This window comes from Pristiophorus japonicus, chromosome 19, assembly GCF_044704955.1.
Source record: "Pristiophorus japonicus isolate sPriJap1 chromosome 19, sPriJap1.hap1, whole genome shotgun sequence".
In the NCBI taxonomy this organism is placed as follows: domain Eukaryota; kingdom Metazoa; phylum Chordata; class Chondrichthyes; family Pristiophoridae; genus Pristiophorus; species Pristiophorus japonicus.
The window spans coordinates 91499259-91517327 of record NC_091995.1 but is presented as its reverse complement, the minus strand read 5'-3'; the positions used below and the strand labels follow the sequence as shown (position 1 = coordinate 91517327).

General features: G+C 46.5%; 1 protein-coding gene across 3 annotated transcripts in view; it reads right to left on the bottom strand.

The window, feature by feature from the left end:
* The window catches only part of ruvbl2 (RuvB-like AAA ATPase 2), a 41686-nt gene that overhangs the window by 6532 nt on the left and 17085 nt on the right, over positions 1-18069 (bottom strand). For all 3 annotated transcript variants that reach the window (XM_070861793.1, XM_070861792.1, XM_070861794.1), the window contains exons 10-14: positions 16381-16475; positions 16093-16211; positions 14955-15074; positions 8075-8204; positions 6947-7061 (exon numbers count right to left, since the gene is read on the bottom strand). In XM_070861793.1, the coding sequence (XP_070717894.1) occupies positions 6947-7061; positions 8075-8204; positions 14955-15074; positions 16093-16211; positions 16381-16475 (579 nt within the window). The remainder of the gene's footprint in view (positions 1-6946; positions 7062-8074; positions 8205-14954; positions 15075-16092; positions 16212-16380; positions 16476-18069) is intronic.

Below are 18069 nucleotides of genomic sequence, written 5' to 3'. Positions count from 1 at the left end.
ACTCAAATCCTCTCACTATAAAGGCCAACATGCCATTTGACTTCTTCACGCCCGCTGTACCTGCATGCCAACTTTCAATGACTGATGTACCATGACACCCAGGTCTCGTTGTACCTCCCCCCTTTTACTAATCGGTCACCATTCAGATAATAATCTGCCTTCCTGTTTTTGCCACCAAAGTGGTAACCTTACATTTATCCACATTATACTGCATCTGCCATGCATTTGCCCAGTCACCTAACCTGTAAAAGTCACCCTGCAGCCGCTTAGCATCCTCCTTACAGCTCACACTGCCACCCAGCTTAGTGTCATCTGCAAACTTGGAGATATTACATTCAATTCCTTTGCCTAAATCATTAATATATATTGTAAATAGCTGGGGTCCCAGCACTGAACCTTATGGTACCCCACTAGTCACTGCCTGCCATTTTGAAAAGGACCCGTTTATTCCTACTCTCTGCTTCCTGTCTGCCAACCAGTTCTCTATCCATATCAATACATTACCCCCAATACCATGTGCTTTAATTTCTTGTGTGGGACCTTATCAAAAGCCTTTGAAAGTCCAAATACACCACATCCACTGGTTATCCATTGTCCACTCTACAAGTTACATCCACAAAAAATTCAAGAAGATTTGACAAGTATGATTTCCCTTTCATAAATCCATGCTGACTTGGACCGATCCTGTCACTGCTTTCCAAATGCGCTGCTATCCTTAATAATTGATTCCAGCATTTTCCCCACTGCTGATGTCAGGCTAACCGGTCTATAATTACCTGTTTTCTCTCTTCCCTCCTTTTTTTAAAAAAGTGGGGTTACATTAGCTACCTTCCAATCCATTAGAACTGATCCAGAGTCCATGGAATGTTGGAAAATGACCACCAATGCATCTACTATTTCTAGGGCCACTTCCTTAAGTACTGGGATGCAGACTATCAGGCCCTGGGGATTTATCGGCCTTCAATCCCATCAATTTCCCCGACACCATTTCCTGACTAATAAGGATTTCCCTCCGTTTCTCCTTCCCGCTAGACCCTCGGTCCCCTAGTATTTTCGGGAGGTTATTCGTGTCTTCCTTAGTGAAGATAGAACCAAAGTATTTGTTCAATTGGTCTGCCATTTCCTTGTTCCCCATTATAAATTCACCTGATTCTGACTGCAAGGGACCTCATTAGTCTTTACATATCTATAGAAGCTTTCGCAGTCAGTTTTTATGTTCCCTGCAAGCTTACTCTCATACTCTATTTACCCTCTTAGTCCTCCTCTGCCGAATTCTACATTTCTCCCAGTCCTCAGGTTTGCTGCTTTTTCTGGCCACTCCAGGGACTTGACCACATAAATACAGGCTGCCACTCCAGTGCAGTACTGAGGAAGCGCTGCACTGTCGGAGGTACCGACTTTTGGATGAGACGTTAAACCGAGGCCCCGTCTGCCCTCTCAGGTGGACGTAAAAGATCCAATGACACTATTTCGAAGAGCAGGGGAGCTATCCCCAGTATCCTGGCCAATATTTATCCCTCAGTCGACATCACTAAAACAGATTATCTGGGTCATTATCACATTGCTGTTTGTGGGAGCTTGCTGTGTGCAAATTGCGTTTCCCACATTACTGCTCTCCAAATGTACTTCATTGGCTGTAAAGCACTTTGAGATGTCTGGTGGTCATGAAAGGCGCTTATATAAATGCAAGCCTTTCTGCTTATTTCTTTCAATAACACTGAAATATTTCTCGTCCCAGTCCCACTACATGTCCTTTCCCGAGGCTCAGGTCAGACTGCCCTCAGGCCTCTGCCAAGCTGCAAACGGCTGCTAGGAGTCGCTCGATAGCGATCGGCCTCTAGATTTTTCCATCCTTCCTTGATCCCATTTTCAGGGGCAGTGGGTTAGATCTTGGCTTTTAACTGTTGGATTCGAATCCAAATCCAGCCTAAAAAAATAATGGAATGAAAGCTTCCTGTCTGCTGACTGGGTTCTCTGAACCCATTACCTCCTGGGCAGCAGTCCACTGCACTAAACTGTGCCTAATTCAGTGTTACTTGGAAGTGAACTGGCAATCTCATTCAGAGGCCACGAGATGCCTTGGGGAAGGGAAACTGGTGACGTGGATGGCAACTCGTTTGAGGTTGGGGCTAAGATACAGAAATGGGAGTAGTGGGATCTCTGTGCTGCATCCGATCTAATCTTATCTGACTGCTTTATGTCAACACAATCTCCAAACTGGAAAGACTACCTTTCCCCAGTTTCAAGGTCCTGCACCTCACTAAGTGCTCGTTACACTCTAAAACACTAGTTAGATCACAGCTAGAGTACTGCGTGCAGTTCTGGTCACCACATTACAGGAAAGATGTGATTGCACGAGAGAGGGTACAGAGGAGATTTACAAGTATGTTGTCTGGACTGGAGAATTTTAGCTACGAGGAAAGATTGGATAGGCTGGGGTTATTTCTTTGGAACATAGAAAATAGGAGCAGCAGCAGGCCATTCGGCCCTTCGAGTCTGCACCGCCATTCAATATGATCATGGCCGATCCTCTATCTCAACGCCATATTCCCGCTTTTTCCATACCCCTTGATGTCTTGTGTCTAGAAATCTATCTATCTCCCTCTTAAATATATTCAGTGACTTGGCCTCTACAGCCTGCTGTGGTAGAGAATTCCACAGGTTCACCACCCTCTGAGTGAAAACATTTCTCCTCATCTCGGTCCTAAATTTCCTACCCCATATCCTGAGACTGTGACCCCTTGTTCTAGACTTCCCAGCCAGGGGAAACAGCCTCCCCTCATCCAGTCTATCCAACCCAGTCAGAATTGTATACGTTTCAATGAGATCCCCTCTCATTCTTCTAAACTCCAGTGAATACAGGCCCAGTCGACCCAATCTCTCCTCATACGACAGTCCTGCCATCCCAGGAATCAGTCTGGTGAACCTTCGCTGCACTCCCTCTATGACAAGTATATGCTTTCTTAGGTAAGGAGACCAAAACTGCACACAATACTCCAGGTGCGGTCTCACCAGGGCCCTGTATAACTGTTGTAAGACATCCTTGCTCCTGTACTCAAATCCTCTTGCAACGACGCCATTTGCCTTCCTAACTGCTTGCTGCACCGGCATGTTTGCTTTCACTGACTGGTGTACAAGGATCTTGTACACCGACACTTCCCAAGCCAACACCATTTAAATAATACTTTGTCCTTATGTTTTTCCTACCAAAGTTGATAACTTCACATTTATCCATGTTATGATGCATCTGCCATGTGGTTACCCACTCACTCAACCTATCTAAATCGCCTTGCAGCATCTTTGCATCCTCCTCACAATTCACAATCACACCTAGTTTTGTGTCGTCAGCAAACTTGGAAATATTACATATGGTTCCCTCATCCAAATCATGTATATATATTGTGACTAGCTGGGGCCCAAGCACTGAACCCTGTGGTACCCCACTAGTCACAGCCCACCACCCCCGATAAACACCCATTTATTCCTACTCTCTGTTTCCTGTCAGTTAATCAATTTTGAATCCATGCCAATACATTACCCCTAATCCTATGTGCTTTAATTTTGCACACTAACCTCTTATGTGGGACTTTATCAAAGGCCTTCTGAAAATCTAAATACACTACATCCACTGGTTCTCCCTTATCTATTTTACCAGTTACATTCTCAAAAAACTCCAGTAAGTTTGTTAAACATGATTTTATTTTTATAAATCCATGTTGACTGTGTGATATTATCTAAGTATGCTGTTATCACATCCTTTATAATAGACTCTAGCATTTTACCTACTACTGATGTTAGGTCAACTGGTCTGTAGTTCCCAGTTTTCTCTCTCCCTCCTTTTTTTAAAAATAGTGGGGTTACATTTGCCATCCTCCAATCTGCAGGAACTGTTCCATAATCTATAGAATTTTGGAAGATGACAACCAATGCATCCCACTATTTCCATGGCTACCTCTTTTAGTACTCTGGGATGCAGATCACCAGGCCCTGGGGATTTATCGGCCTTCAGTCCCATTTGTTTCTCCAGCACTATTTTCTTACTAATAATCATTTCCTTTAATGCCTCTTGCTCACTAGACCCTTGGTTCCCTTGCATTTCTGGGATGTTATTTGTGTCCTCTTCCGTGAAGACAGAACCAAAGTATTTATTTAATTGTTCTGCCATTTCCTTGTTCGCCATTACAAATTCTCCCATTTCTGCCTGTAAAGGACCTACATTTGTCTTCACTAATCTTTTTCTTTTTACGTACTTGTAGAAACTTTTGCAGTCGGTTTTTAATGTTCCTTACAAGTTTATTCTCATACTCTATTTTTCCCCTCTTAGTCAATCTCTTGGTCCTTTTTTGCTGAATTCTAAAACTGCTCCCAATCCTCAGGCTTGCTACTTTTTCTGGCAACTTTGTATAACTCCTCTTTGGATCTAATACTATCCTTAATTTCTTTTGTTAGCCATGGTTAGGCCACTTTTCCTTTTGTGTTTTTACGTCAGAAAGGAATGTATAACTGTTGCAATTCATGCATTCGTTCTTTAAATATTAACCATTGCCTATTCACTGTCATGCCTTTTAATGAATCCTCCCAATCCATCATAGCCAATTCACTCCTCATACCTTCGTAGTTTCCTTTGTTTAGATTTAGGACTCTAGAGTCGGATTGGACTACTTCACTTTCCATCTTAATAAAGAATTCAATCATGTTATGGTCACTCTTCCCAAAAAGGACTCCGCACAACAAGACTGTTAATTAACCCCTTCTCGTTACACAATACCCAATCTAGGATAGCCTGTTCCCCAGTAGGTTCCTCAACATACTGGTCTAAAAAATCCATCTCGTACACACTCCAGGAATTCATCTGCCACAGTATTATTTGGTTTGGCCAATCTATATCTAGATTAAAGTCACCTACGATTATTGTAGTACCCTTGCTACATGCATCTCTAATTTTCTGTTTGACGCCATCCCCTACACTACCACTACTGTTTGGTGAGAGTTGTCTATAGGCCTCCAATGTTTTTTTGCCCCTTGGTGCTCCTTAGCTCCATCCAGACTGATTCTACATCTTGATTTTCTGAGCCAATATCCTTTCTCACTATTGCTCTGATTTCATCCTTTACTAACAACACCACATCACCCCCTCTTCCTTTTTGCTTGTTCTTCCTAAATATCAAATATCCCTGGATATTCAGTTTCCAACCCTGGTCACTCTGCAACCATGTCTCCGTAATTGCAACTATATCGTATCCGTTTACATCTATTTGCGCTGTTGAATCATCTACCTTATTACAGATGCTTCGTGCATTCAGATACGATGCTTTTAAATTTGTCTTTAACATTATTAGACATCTTAACATTATTAAGTTGTATAATTATGAGGGGCCTAGATAGAGTGGATAGGACAGATCTACTTCCCTTGGCGGAGGGGTCAACAACCGGGGGACATAGATTTAAAGTAATTTGTAGGTGTAGTAGAGATGATGAGCAGGGAAATTGAGGGTGGTGTGGATTTGGAACTCACTGCCTGAAAGGATGGTAGAGGCAGAAACCCTCACCACATTTAAAAAGTACTTGGATGTGCACTTGAAGTGCTGTAACCTACAGGGCTATGGACCGAGAGCTGGAAAGTGGGATTAGGCTGGGTAGCTCTTTGTCGGCCGGCGCAGACACGATGAGCCGACATGGCCTCTTTCCGTGCTGTAAATTTCTACGATTCTATGAAGTGCCAGGCAATGATAAATCTCCAAAAAGAAAATGATCAACCACAGTGTCTGCATTTTCAACAGCACCATCCTGGGGTCACCACTAAAGTTCTCACTAAATTTTTTTGGCCCACGTGGCCCCTTTAACAGGCTGTGCAGGCCATTCAAAATTTTACGCATGCGCAGTTTTTCTATTTAAAAGTCGGCTCACCGACTGCGCGGGACCTTCAGGGCACTGCACAGCCGTCCAGCTTAAAGGGAACATTGGTCACCACTGATCAGAAGCTTAATTAGAGCAGTCATATTAACCCTGTGGCTAAAAGAGCAGAAGCTGGATGTTATGTGGCAAGTGGCCCATGTCCGGAGTCCTCAAAGTCTCTCACTTTGGAAGTGCAATTGAATACTCACCACTTACGAGATGGTGTAGCTGCAATAACACTCAACAAGCTCGGCACCATTCAGAACACAGCTTTTAGCTTGATTAGTGCCCCTGTTAGTGTGCAGTGGTCGACAGCTCACCAAACTTGTTTCAACCCACAGCACCTCTCGGCCTCTACCACCAAGGAGCAATACCACGGAATATAATCAGCTCCCCGTCAAGCACCACCCTGCCTTTGGACAGACACTTGTGTTTCCTTCATCAGCACTGGATCAAAATCCCACCTGATCGGCACTGCGGGAGCATCGTCAGCACAAGGGCTGAGGCGCGACAAGGAGAAGGCCCACCATCACCGACTTAGGGCAGCTCGGGACGGGCGTCGGGAGTGGCGGCTTTGCCCAGGTCCCCAGAACGGATGCAAGCGCGAAATTAATTCAAAAAAATAAATGACAATTGGTGTCCAGATTTTTGAATGATAAAGGGAGTCAAGGGTTATGGCGAGCGGGCGGGGAAGTGGAATTGAGGCCAAGATCAGATCCGCCGTGATCTTACTGAATGGCAGAGTAGGCACGGGGGGGGGGGGGGGGGGGCGAATGGCCGACTCCTGCTCCTATTTCTTACGTCTTTCTCCTAATGGATTGGGGGAAGTGTACCACATGAGGGATCATTGGGAGAGGAACATACCCATGTCAGTGCTGTGCTTGGCATAGTTGCTACAGCGAGGTACTGTGCCACCACAGCACCGTACTGTATTTTATTTTATATGACCTGGACTCCAGCGGAGAGGGTGACGGACAATATCCTCACCCTCGAGATGGCGACAGCTGCAATTTCACCCGTTACTGATTCGCAGCCGCAGGACTGAACTCACTCATTTCGTTGAACATGAAGGCATCCTGGTATTCTTTCATGTACTGCGTGGAGCGCGACTCGTCCAGGAAGAGGGAGTAAACCCGCTTAATATCATCCACTTGCACCTCCGTTCCCTGGCGCAAACAAAAGAGGACACAGCTGTTACGAGAACCAAGAGACCAGAGGAAATTGGGGCGAGGGGTAGAAAGAGGAACGGACCAGTTGACGCAGCGAGTGAGATGGAGATTTTTCACCCCTGGGATTCAAACCCATCCACACCAATGAGATGAAAGTTTTAACTTTGCTGGCTGCACAGCCCACCCACTTCAAATGAGTTTTGTAATCTCTTAATTTCCCCATATTCTGTACTAATTTGAGAGAGGCAACAGGATGGATGATGTGGGAAATGGAACAACATCACAATAAAAAGGGGTGCTTTTCTTCAGTTGGGGTTGAGGCACAATGTTGGGGGGGGGGGGGAATAGGAAGAGCTTTATTGGAGGACAGTATCAGCCGTGTCTCAGTGGGCAGCACTCTCGCCTCTGAGTCAGAAGGTTGTAGGTTCAAGTCCCACTCCAGGGATTGGAGACCACAGAATCTTGGCTGACAACCCAGTGCAAAGCTGCCTTTCGGATGAGACGTTAAACCAAGGTCCCGTCTGCTCTCTCAGGTGGACACGAAAGGTCCTATTTCGAAGACGAGCAGGGGGAGTTATCCCCAGTGTCCTGGGGCCAATATTTATCCCTCAATCAACATAACAAAAAACAGATTATCTGGGTCATTACCACATTGCTGTTTGTGGGAGCTTGCCGTGCCCAAATTGGCTGCCGCGTTTCCCACATTACAACAGTGACTACACTTCAAAAGTACTTCATTGGCTGTTAAGCGCTTTGAGATGTCTGGTGGTCGTGACAGGCGCTATATAAATGCAAGTCTGTGTGTTTTTTTTTAAACTTTGCATCTAATCGTCTGTACCTGACCCAGAGAGTGCTTGATGCTGATACTGGCTGCCCAAAAGGGGACGTGATCAATTTCCCCAGCACTAACTAACATTTCTCATCTCAATGATGACAAGAAGGAGACAAAGAAAGAAAAACAAAGCGGAGGAAAAATGAGCTTTTAGAAAGCGTGTCCGCTCACAGTTTACCTTGCGCTTCTTGCAGACGAGGTGAGCCGCAGTGATCAGCTGGATGGAATACCGGAGCGACGTCTCCAAACCGATCCGGGTCAGGACTGTGTATGCATCCTCACCCATCTCCACATCCTCCTCTTCGCACCTGTACACAGGGGAAACAACATTTAGATGGAAAGTCTCCGCACTATTAAAAACCTGCAAATTCCAAACTAACCCCACTCCGCCAATTCCTCTTTATTTTATTAAATCGGATTACACCGGATATGCGGCACAGAAACAGGCCATTCGACCCAACCAGTCCACGCCCCATTCGACCCAACCAGTTCACGCCGGCGTTCATGCTCCGCTCGAGCCTCCTCCTGTCTTTCCTCATCTAAATCTATCAGTGTAACCCTCTATTCCCTTCTCCCTCATATCCTTGTCCAGCCTCCCCTTAAATGCATCGATACTATTCGCCTCAACCCCTCCCTGTGGCAGCGAGTTCCACATTCTCACCCCGGTATTCACGAAGGAGGACACGAACAACCTTCCGGTTATAAAAGGGGTCGGGGGGTCTAGTAAGGAGGAGGAACTGAGGGAAATCCTTATTAGCCGGGAAATTGTGTTGGGGAAATTGATGGGATTGAAGGCCGATAAATCCCCAGGGCCTGATGGACTGCATCCCAGAGTACTTAAGGAGGTGGCCTTGGAAATAGTGGATGCGTTGACAGTCATTTTCCAACATTCCATTGACTCTGGATCAGTTCCTATGGAGTGGAGGGTAGCCAATGTAACCCCACTTTTTAAAAAAGGAGGGAGAGAGAAATCAGGGAATTATAGACCGGTCAGCCTGACATCGGTAGTGGGTAAAATGATGGAATCAATTATTAAGGATGTCATAGCAGTGCATTTGGAAAGAGGTGACATGATAGGTCCAAGTCAGCATGGATTTGTGAAAGGGAAATCATGCTTGACAAATCTTCTGGAATTTTTTGAGGATGTTTCCAGTAGAGTGGATAAGGGAGAACCAGTTGATGTGGTATATTTGGACTTTCAGAAGGCGTTTGACAAGGTCCCACACAAGAGATTGATGTGCAAAGTTAGAGCACATGGGATTGGGGGTAGTGTACTGACATGGATTGAGAACTGGTTGTCAGACAGGAAGCAAAGAGTAGGAGTAAATGGGTACTTTTCAGAATGGCAGGCAGTGACTAGTGGGGTACCGCAAGGTTCTGTGCTGGGGCCCCAGCTGTTTACACTGTACATTAATGATTTAGATGAGGGGATTAAATGTAGTATCTCCAAATTTGCAGATGACACTAAGTTGGGTGGCAGTGTGAGCTGCGAGGAGGATGCTGTGAGGCTGCAGAGCGACTTGGATAGGTTAGGTGAGTGGGCAAATGCATGGCAGATGAAGTATAATGTGGATAAATGTGAGGTTATCCACTTTGGTGGTAAAAACAGAGAGACAGACTATTATCTGAATGGTGACAGATTAGGAAAAGGGGAGGTGCAAAGAGACCTGGGTGTCATGGTACATCAGTCATTGAAGGTTGGCATGCAGGTGCAGCAGGCGGTTAAGAAAGCAAATGGCATGTTGGCCTTCATAGCAAGGGGATTTGAGTACAGGGGCAGGGAGGTGTTGCTACAGTTGTACAGGGCATTGGTGAGGCCACACCTGGAGTATTGTGTACAGTTTTGGTCTCCTAACCTGAGGAAGGACATTCTTGCTATTGAGGGAGTGCAGCGAAGGTTCACCAGACTGATTCCCGGGATGGCGGGACTGACCTATCAAGAAAGACTGGATCAACTGGGCTTGTATTCACTGGAGTTCAGAAGAATGAGAGGGGACCTCATAGAAACATATAAAATTCTGACGGGGTTAGACAGGTTAGATGCAGGAAGAATGTTCCCAATGTTGGGGAAGTCCAGAACCAGAGGTCACAGTCTAAGGATAAGGGGTAAGCCATTTAGGACTGAGATGCGGAGGAACTTCTTCACCCAGAGAGTGGTGAACCTGTGGAATTCTCTACCACAGAAAGTTGTTGAGGCCAATTCACTAAATATATTCAAAAAGGAGTTAGATGAGGTCCTTAATACTAGGGGGATCAAGGGGTATGGCGAGAAAGCAGGAATGGGGTACTGAAGTTGAATGTTCAGCCATGAACTCATTGAATGGCGGTGCAGGCTAGAAGGGCCGAATGGCCTACTCCTGCACCTATTTTCTATGTTTCTATGTTTCTCTGGGTAAAGAAGTTACTCCTGAATTCCCCATTGGGTTTCTTGGTGACTATCTTATATTGATGGCCTCTAGTTATGCTCTTCATCACAAGTGGAAACACTTTCTCTGTAGCCACTCTATCAAAACCTTTCGTAATTTTAAAGATCTCTATTAGGTCACCCCTCAGCCATTTTTTTTCAACAAAAAAAAAAAGAGACCCAGCCTGTTCATCCTTTCTCGATTATGTTTAACCTCGCATTTCAGGTAGAATTTTGTAATCTTGTCTGCACCCTCTCCAGTGCCTCTATATCCTTTTTATATGGCGACCAGAACTGTACGCAGTACTCCAAGTGTTGTCTAACCAAGGTTCGATACAGGTTTAGCACAACTTCCCTACTTTTCAATTCTATACCTCTAGAAATAAACCCTCGAGCTTGGTTGCATTTTTCTTAATGGCCTTGCTAATATATTAGTTAATAATAACAATCGTATTTTCCTTTGTTTGCGTACACGGAACGAAAGTGGCTCCATTTGGAAAACACTCTTCCTCAACCAGATAATAAGAACATAAGAAATAGGAGCAGGAGTAGGCCATACGACCCTTCGAGCCTGCTCCGCCATTCAATAAGATCATGGCTGATCTGATCATGGACTCAGCTCCACTTCCCTGCCAGCTCCCCATAACCCCTTATCCCCTTATCATTTAAGAAACTGTCTATTTCTGTCTTAAATTTATTCAATGCCCCAGCTTCCACCGCTCTCTGAGGCAGCGAATTCCACAAATTTCCAACCCTCAGAAGAAATTTCTCATCAGTTTTAAATGGGCGGCCCCTTATTCGAAGATCATGCCCTCTAGTTCTAGCCGCCCCCATCAGTGGAAACATCCTCTCTGCATTCATCTTGTCAAACCCCCTCATAATCTTATACATTTCGATAAGATCACCTCTCATTCTTCTGAATTCCAATGAGTAGAGGCCCAACCTACTCAACCTTTCCTCATAAGTCAACCCCCTCATCCCTGGAATCAACCTATTGAACCTTCTCTGAACTGCCTCCAAAGCAAGTATATCCTTTCGTAAATATGGAAACCAAAACTGCATGCAGTACTCACCAATACCCTGTATAACTGTAACAAGGCTTTTATACTCCCTGCTTTTATACTCCATCTCCTTTGCAATAAAGGTCAAGATTCTATTGGCCTTCCTGATCACTTGCTGTACGTGCATACTATCCTTTTGTGTTTCATGCAACAGTACCCCCAGGTCTTGTTGTACTGCAGCACTTTGCAATCTTTCTCAATTTAAATAATAACTTGCTCTTTGATTTTTTTCTGCCAAAGTGCATGACCTCACACTTTCCAACATTATACTCCATCTGCAAATGAAATACATCAGTTCGCTGTGCCACAAACAAACAGATCTATGTATGAACTCCAGTGTGTACTGTTACTCTGATGATGAGCTGATGACCTTGGCTGGGTTACCAGGCTACACTGAATGGAGACAGAATACGCAAGAGCCCAAAGAAAGTCAAGGACAAAGTTGTTGCCTTAGAAGCCCAATTCTTCCTGGCAGCTTGCTCTGCAAATTAAAATGGAGGGAATAGAATTGTAATCACGGTACAGGATGGAGCTGATGGTAATACGAGAAGCTCTGTATCAGCACCCTGCGTGTTATTCTCCCACAGTTTATCAGCACTATGTCACACTGTGGGGTAGAGACCAAGAACTAAAATGTGCTGCAAATCTGACATGATCACAAAGACTACAATCCTCCACGTCCAATTAGAGCGATAGGGGCAACACTGAGCCAGCGACAGGTCGCACCTACACCCCGTCGCTTACTTTGTGCTTCCTGATGACGAGGGTCGAGTATATTCAAGACCAAGATCGATAAATTTTTGAATATTAAGGGAATCGAGGGATATGGGGATAGTGCAGGAAAGTGGAGTTGAGGTCGAAGATCAGCCCTGATCTTATTGAATGGCGGAGCAGGCTCAAAGGGGTGAATGGCCGACTCCTGCTCCAATTCTTATCTTGGATTTTAAGTTTTCTTTTAGGAAATGGAAATACATATAACCCCCTGGAATATAGAAGGTCGAGGTTATGGATTGATCTGATTGAGGCTTTGAAAGGAATCGATAGGGTAGAGGAGATAGAAATGTTTTCCCGCTGCTGCAGAAGTCTAGGACAAGGGGCTTAAAATCAGAGGTAGACCATTCAGAAGAGAAGTTAGGAAACACTTTCTCACTCTCTTTCACAAAAGCAGTAAATGTTTTCTCAATTAATAAATTTGAAATCCGAGAACAATTGTTGTTTGCTAGCTAAGGGCATTAAGGGGTACGGAGCCAAGGCGGCTAGACTATTAGGATATAGATCAGCCATGATCTCACTGAATGGCGGAACAAGCTCCAGCGGCTGAATGCCCTGTTTCTATTCCTATGAGGTGAAAATGAGTAGTATCGGGCCAACGTCACGTTTCCACCTTCCTTCTCAACCCAAGTGACAATGTCAATGCTATTTCAGCACCCCTCACAGCACCCTTTCTACGCCATCTTAACTTTGTGACGGACTCCGTTTAAGTGTTTCTTGAATCAGTCAGCTCCTTCAGCGCGTTAACAAGTTGTGGAATTGTTTTCTCCAATCTCCTGAAGGCATTGACTCCTGCCAGAGTACAGATCCTGCACTATGTCCAGCCCTCCAGTATCTGACCCAAACGCCCTTCCTTAACCAAGTAGTGGTTCAGTGGGCAGCACACTCTCCACTGAATCAGAAGGTTGTGGGTTCAAGTCGCACTCCCAGGAGTTGAGCACATCAATCTAGGCTGACACTCCCAGTGCAGTGCTGAGGGAGCGCCGCACTGTCAGAGGTGCCGTCTTTCAGATGAGACATTAAACCGAGGCCCCATCTGCCCTCTCAGGTGGATGTAAAAGATCCCATGACATGAAAGGGAAATCATGTTTGACAAATTTGCTAGAGTTCTTCGAGGATCTAACAAGCAGGGTGGATAAGGGGGAACCAGTGGATGTGGTGTATTTGGATTTTCAGAAGGCATTCGATAAGGTGCCACATAAAAGGCTAGTGCACAAGATAAAAGTTCACGGGGTTGGGGGGCAATATATTAGCATGGACTGAAGATTGGCTGACTAACAAAAAACAGAGAGTCGGGATAAACGGGTCAATTTTTTGGTTGGCAAACAGTAACTAGGGATCGGTGCTGGGGCCTCAACTATTTACAATCTATAATAATGACTTGGATGAAGGGACCAAGTGTAATGTAGCCAAGGTTGCTGATGATACAAAGATGGGTGGGAAAGCAAACTGAGGGGACACAAAAAATCTGCAAATGTGAGTGGGCAAAAATTTGGCAGATGAGTGTATAATGTAGGAAAATGTGAGGCTATCCACTTTGGAAGAAAAAATTGAAAAGCTGATTATAATTTCAATGGAGAAAAATTGCAAAGTGCTTTAGTACAGAGGGACCTGGGGGTCCTTGTGCATGAAACACAAAAAGTTAGTATGCAGGTACAGCAAGTAATCAGGAAGGCAAATGGAATGTTGGCCTTTATTGCAAAGGGGATAGAGTATAAAAGCAGAGAAGTCCTGCTATAACTGTACAGGGTATTGGTGAGGCCACACCTGGAGTACTGCATACAGTTTCGGTCTTCGTATTTAAGTAAGCATATACTTGCATTGGAGGCTGTTCAGAGAAGGTTCACTAGGTTAATTCAGGAGATGAGGTGGTTGACTTATGAAGATAGGTTGAGTAGGTTGGGTCTATACTCATTGAAGTTCAGAAGAATGAGGTGTGATCTTATCGAAACATGTAAGATAATGAGAGGGCTGGACAAGTTGGATGCAGAGAGTATATCTCCACTCATAGGGAAACTAAAACTAGGGGGGCATATTCTCAGAATAAGGGGCCGCCCATTTAAAACTGAGGCGAGGAGGAATTTCTTCTCTGAGGGTTGTAAATCTGTGGAATTCTCTGCTCCAGAGAGCTGTGGAGGCTGGGTCATTGAATATATTTAAGGCAGAGATAGACATATTTTTGAGCGATAAGGGAATAAAGGGTAATGGGGAGCAGGTGGGGAAGCGGAGCTGAGTCCATGATCAGATCAGCTATGATCTTATTGAATGGTGGAGCAGGCTCGAGGGATCAAATAGCCTACTCCTGTTCCTATTTCTTGTGTTCTTGTGAAGAGCAGGGAAGTCATCCCCAGTGTCCTGGCCAATATTTATCCTTCAATGAACAGACCAAAAACAGATTATCTGGTCATCATCACAGTGCTGTTTGTGGGAGCTTGCCGTGCACAAATTGGCTGCCGTGTTTCCCCACATTACAACAGTGACTACACTCCAAAAGTACTTTGTTGTTCTAAAGCGCTTTGAGACGTCCGGTAATCGTGAAAGGCGCTATAGAAATGCAAGTCTTCCTTATAGCAGTGGTGAGGCCAGTTGCAGTACTTTTGAGCAGAGCTTACTCGGGAGGTACAAGTCTATGAGACACAGGGTAATTCAGCGAATGAATTCCCCCTCCCTCTGTACAAGGACCTCTCCTAGCACGTCAGAGATGGCCACGACTGGAGGTTGACTGAGCTGGAGGACAGCAATCACAAACCCACCTCCTACCATTCTGCGGCACAGTCCTCCCTCATTGGCTTGTCTTCAGATCAACATGCTGAACGCCTCACCTGATCTTCAGAATCTGTTTTGTTTCCTTCTCGTTGTAGGGTGATGTCGAGATGATCACCAATCGATCCAGTAAGTCAATTGGAATTCCGTGAGGGCTTTTGTAGTTTGTACCTCGGATTCTAAAAAACAAAAAGGACATTAAGCGGAAGGCTTTTTAAAAAATCCTCCTTAACCTCTCAGGACATCAAGGACGAGTAGCCGATGTTGTGCGTGAGCGACGCTGCCTCCTGCGTGGCATGCCTCCCCCAGAGCGCGGCCCATCCAAATGTTTGCGCTGCGCGGTATCTACAATGTGAAAGCCAGTGAGCGGCCTGCGCGGGACCTTGCCAATGACTGCGCGGCTGAGCAGGGACACCGCTCTCAGCTCAGGCTCACTTTGAGCGTGGATGGAATGGCCGTTCTTTTTTTTTTTAAATGAAATGCTGCCCTTCCCTTCTCGCATGGAGGTGCCGACTATGCTGGGACGCGATTTCGTGGGCACAGGGTGCTCACAGAGCCCACAGACCTCGGGCAAAGTACGCTGGTCTACCACGACTTCAGCAACAAAACCAAACAGGACGTGAAAGATCCCACGGCAGATCCCAAACAGAAAGAAAACAATTCAACACAATATTGTTGATTTTCAGTCTAAATCAAAAATCAGAACACCAAGCTCGGATACCATCAGCAACTTAAGACATCTGCAAATTAATAGGAACGTGGCTTAAGCTTTACCGGTGGCCACGAGACTCCATACCTACAAGCCTCACACAAGAACTTGTATTTATATAGCGCCTTTAATATAGTGAAACATCCCAAGGCGCTTCACAACAGTGTTTCAAGACAAACAATTTGATACCGAGCCGCATAAGTAGAAACCAGCGCGGGTGACCAAAAGCTTGGCCAAAGAGGTAGGTTTTAAGGAGCATCTTAAAGGAGGAAAGAGAGGTAGAGAGTCGGAGAGGTTTAGGGAGGGAGTTCCAGAGCTTGGGGCCCAGGCAACAGAAGGCACGGCCACCGATGGTGGAGCGATTATAATCAGGGATGCTCAAGAGGGCAGAATTAGAGGAGCACAGACATCTTGGAGGTTTGTGGGGCTGGAGGAGGTTACACACAGGCAGAAGGCTTGGACAGCCCGTATCCAGAGAGTAGCCGTACCTGGTTATCCCGCGGTTTGTTGCCATGATCAGCACCGGGGCCATGTCGCTCTCCAAACCGCGGTTTAGGAAAGAGAAGCACTCAATGTCCAGCATGTGAACTTCGTCTATAAACAGCACCTAGAAAAACCCAAGGCAAGAGACGTAAACACATTGTACTTTTAGTATGCAATGCCCTCAATGAGGAAAGCCAGTGTTGAGGAACATTGCGGTATTGTGCTAAACACTGGGGGGGGGAAACCAACATGCAGAGTTCCCGTCTCTCAGAACTGAATCCCTGCGCACTTACCCCGGGGATTATCTCTGCTTTTCCCTCTTCTCTCCATTCAGCCACCTTGGCATTGATCTGCTCACGAACTTCAGACTTGATTTCTCCGGTATCGCCTGCGAAGGAGACATTGAGGCAAACTTCAACATTTACAGATCACAGTTGTCCAAGTTGTTTGTCTTTGTGAGTGACACGGGTGCCTACCATGGCGCCTTCAGGGGGCCGGGGGGGGGGGAAAAGAGGGACCACATGCAAAAGTTGAAGTCCATACTCCGCATCAGTTTGTATGCATCTCAAGTCGATGTTACCAACAGATCTGGGTGTTGTGATTTAGGATTCACGAGGCAGTAGCCACAAGAACAGCCAACCTTCAGGCCCCATGAAAATCAACAGGACAAACTGTGAAATAGGATCAAAACTGAGGCAGATGTGCCTGGGCTTTGTGACCAGATTGCCAAGGATCGGTGGGGGTGTGGGGGTGGAAGGAAAGGTCCATCGACGGGACATTGAAGAAATTTAAGACAGAGATAGACAGTTTCTTAACCGGAGGGGATGAGGGGTTATGGGGAGCGGGCAGGGAAGTGGAGCCGAGTCCATGATCAGATCAGCCATGATCGTATTAAATGGCGGAGCAGGCTCGAGGGGCCGTATGGCCTACTCCTGCTCCTATTTCTTATGTTCTAGACTGTACTTTGGATACCCTTTGTTCTAGACGATGGGGCTCATGAATCTCTGGGATGAGAGGGTTGTATTACCTGTGAGGGGAGATTGAGCCTACACTCTCTGGAGTTTAGAAGAGGGAACGGTGACCTCATTGAAACATACAAGATTCTTAGGGGGGTTGACAGTAGATGCTGACAGGTTAACTCTCTCTCCCTCCCTCCCCGCCTCTCTCCCTCTCTCTTCCCACCCCCCCCCCCCGCCTCTCTCTCTCTCTCTCTCTCTCTCTCCCCCACCCACCCCCACCTCTCTCTCTCTCTCTCTCTCTCTCTCACCCCCGCCTCTCTCTCTCTCTCTCTCTCTCCCACCCCCGCCTCTCTCTCTCTCTTCACCCCCCCGCCTCTCTCTCTCTCTTCACCCCCCCGCCTCTCTCTCTCTCTTCACCCCCCCGCCTCTCTCTCTCTCTTCACCCCCCCGCCTCTCTCTCTCTCTTCACCCCCCCGCCTCTCTCTCTCTCTTCACCCCCCCGCCTCTCTCTCTCTCTTCACCCCCCCGCCTCTCTCTCTCTCTTCACCCCCCCGCCTCTCTCTCTCTCTTCACCCCCCCGCCTCTCTCTCTCTCTTCACCCCCCCGCCTCTCTCTCTCTCTTCACCCCCCCGCCTCTCTCTCTCTCTCTCTCTTCACCCCCCCGCCTCTCTCTCTCTCTTCACCCCCCCGCCTCTCTCTCTCTCTTCACCCCCCCGCCTCTCTCTCTCTCTTCACCCCCCCCGCCTCTCTCTCTCTCTTCACCCCCCCGCCTCTCTCTCTCTCTCCCCCCCCCGCCTCTCTCTCTCTCTTCACCCCCCCGCCTCTCTCTCTCTCTTCACCCCCCCGCCTCTCTCTCTCTCTTCACCCCCCCCGCCTCTCTCTCTCTCTTCACCCCCCCGCCTCTCTCTCTCTCTTCACCCCCCCGCCTCTCTCTCTCTCTTCACCCCCCCGCCTCTCTCTCTCTCTTCACCCCCCCGCCTCTCTCTCTCTCTTCACCCCCCCGCCTCTCTCTCTCTCTTCACC